The sequence below is a fragment of the Penaeus japonicus genome, unplaced genomic scaffold (assembly GCF_977035675.1).
Source record: "Penaeus japonicus unplaced genomic scaffold, GWHDUDI00000001_assembly GWHDUDI00000009, whole genome shotgun sequence".
In the NCBI taxonomy this organism is placed as follows: Eukaryota; Metazoa; Arthropoda; class Malacostraca; order Decapoda; family Penaeidae; genus Penaeus; species Penaeus japonicus.
In genome coordinates, this window is record NW_028234411.1 from 5,669,649 (window position 1) to 5,672,148 (window position 2,500).

General features: G+C 30.4%; 2 protein-coding genes across 3 annotated transcripts in view; both read right to left on the reverse strand.

Moving 5' to 3' along the window:
• LOC122256259 (uncharacterized) overlaps positions 1 to 491 on the reverse strand; it is a 9,116-nt gene extending 8,625 nt beyond the window's left edge. Inside the window, exon 1 of one of the 2 annotated variants that reach the window (XM_043020804.2) lies at positions 468 to 491. The gene's annotated coding sequence lies outside the window, so the exon portion shown is untranslated. Of the gene's footprint in view, positions 1 to 285; positions 344 to 467 lie in introns of those variants that run through there. The other variant, XM_043020802.2, reaches the window with a different exon arrangement.
• Positions 492 to 2,382: 1,891 nt separating this feature from the next.
• The window catches only part of LOC122264741 (uncharacterized), a 12,509-nt gene continuing 12,391 nt past the window's right edge, over positions 2,383 to 2,500 (reverse strand). The window contains 1 exon segment of the mRNA XM_086540173.1: positions 2,383 to 2,500. This exon segment is cut by the window's right edge and continues 122 nt beyond it. Coding sequence (XP_086396299.1) covers positions 2,383 to 2,500 — 118 coding nt within the window.

Consider the following 2,500-nt stretch of genomic DNA (forward strand, 5'->3'; position numbering starts at 1 on the left):
GAGCATAATGATCGTATGATTCTTGTCATTCTAAAACCTTAATTGGCACAATTGTACTTGTACAGTGGCCTAATTAATTTTGTAAATCGTATATGCCTGAGAGTAACCAGAATCCACAGACTTCGTGCTTGTCTCCATTGTTTCAACTTAATAATAGGCTTTTTGAGTCTGAAACACTACTGGCAAATACATGCCCGTAAAAGCATGAGATCTGTTGGACACATATCTACACTAAATATGGAAGAAAAACCTAGATATAAGGTAGAACAATCAATTCAACAGCACCTTCGAGTTATTCTGTATTGAATACGTTTTGTGCTTTTACTTAGTGCCTTCAGGAGTGACTGACATAACTCAGAAACGTCGGAAAAAGTCAGTACTTAACATCTTAATTTCTTTAAAGGTTAAATCGACTCATTCTACAACAATTTAGGTGCGTGTTTTACTTCTAGTTTGGATTTTATTACCAGTGATATTGCATGGAACCCAACTGAAGGAGATATCAGTAACCTCAGTTTCTGGATTTCTGTGGCTAACCACGTTTTCTTTCATAATAAAATGACATTGAAAACTGTTAGTGGGTGACACATACATTTTGATTTATTTCCTTATCATTGCTGTTAATATTATAGTGTAGACAGCAAAGATAGTTTCATAGATTGAAACACGGAAATATAAACGAAACGGCTATTATGAGGATGGAGGGAACTTTTCATTTCATACATCCAAATTATGTTAATTTAGACGTTTATATACCATTTATTAAAGTAATTATATATTTAAGGACTTCCTTAAAACGGGTTCGGAAGAGATATTTTTGTAATGTTTAATATCCCAGCAACATCACGCTATTATCAGCAGGTAAAAACAACAAAACACTTTGTACTTTTGATTAGGGTATCATCGCATATTTCCACATACGAAATAGATTGATAACGACATGTAGATTAACTACATTGGTGTAAACGCCTACTAGGTCAGGAATTGGCGCGATTGTAATCATAAATAGACATATCTGCTTGCATTGATAATTCAACAAAAGTATACATTTTATAGTATTTTTTCATCAGATTCCTCCCTGAACAGAGATGATGCACGCTATACATTTACACAAGGAAACTATCACACGGTATGTGCGGATAAGGGCATGTACAAGATGACAATGATACTGACAGATACAATAGATGTAGTCTTTTGTATATATATGTAATTATGTATACAACTATACTCACATGTGAACTCAGAGCATGTAAGTATATTAATACGAATATACCTATGTGTATCTATATTATGTATTTATATATATATATATATATATATATATATATATATATATATATATATATATAATTGTATATATGTATATATATATATATATACATATATTATATATATATATATATACACATATTATATCTACATGCATCCATCACATACACACACACACACAAAGTCGTGGACGCACAAATATTATATATATGCATATATCCCTTATATTTACATGGTGCATGTGCAGCCAGCATTTATATATAATTATATGTCATGAATATATGTATGTATGTATGTATGTATGTATATTTATACCGATAGATAAACAGATCGATAGAGACGTAGATACACACACACATTCAAATGCATAACGAATATATGCGATTTGAAGAAGAAAAACGGAATATAATTAATGAGATTTTTTTCTCTTTTTCATACGTAAATGAATAACAAAACACTATGTGAACGCTGAGATTCACTTGTTTCGTTATAGAAAAAAGTAATACTTTATGGGAAATTGTTGACTCTTATCCTGATATATATCCAATAACTTGAGATCACAGATAATTTTGTTTTAAAAACCTAACCTAGATATGAAATAGGTACGTAATATCATTTTAATTGTAAGCAGAGAGTTCTCTTGTTGTTTATCATCTATGTCTTGATATATAACATCATTGATTTCCAAAAATATTAGCATAATATAGGATATTATCAATGAAGGATTGAGAGTCAAGATTGATTTTATTACTATTATTATTTTCTACAGCAGAGAGAAAGAGCGAACTTTATTTAAAAGAAGTTTTTGTCTCATAAACTCTAATTTTCTGCAATATCTAAATTAATTTGCAACTAAAGGAATCATTAAAGCAATCATAGTTTATGATGGTACAGTAGGTTAGGTAAACAGCATAGATCAATAATTTTTATTTCATATAAAAATAACTTCGAAAAAAGAATATATAAGCACTACTTCTAGTCAATAATTGTCCTCAATATATAAAGAAAAATAATTGCATCTGTAACATTTATAATAGTTCATGATCAGGGAATTATGATTTAATTTCGCACTTCATTTTTTTCAACGGCAAATTCATTCACTGATTGAAGTTTTCAATATCCTTTATTTTAAATCTTGGGCGCCGTGATGGTGAGGACACCGTCGGAGGACATCGCTGAAGTGACAACATTCATGTCCACTTCGCCAGGAAAATTGAAACGCCGACAGAAG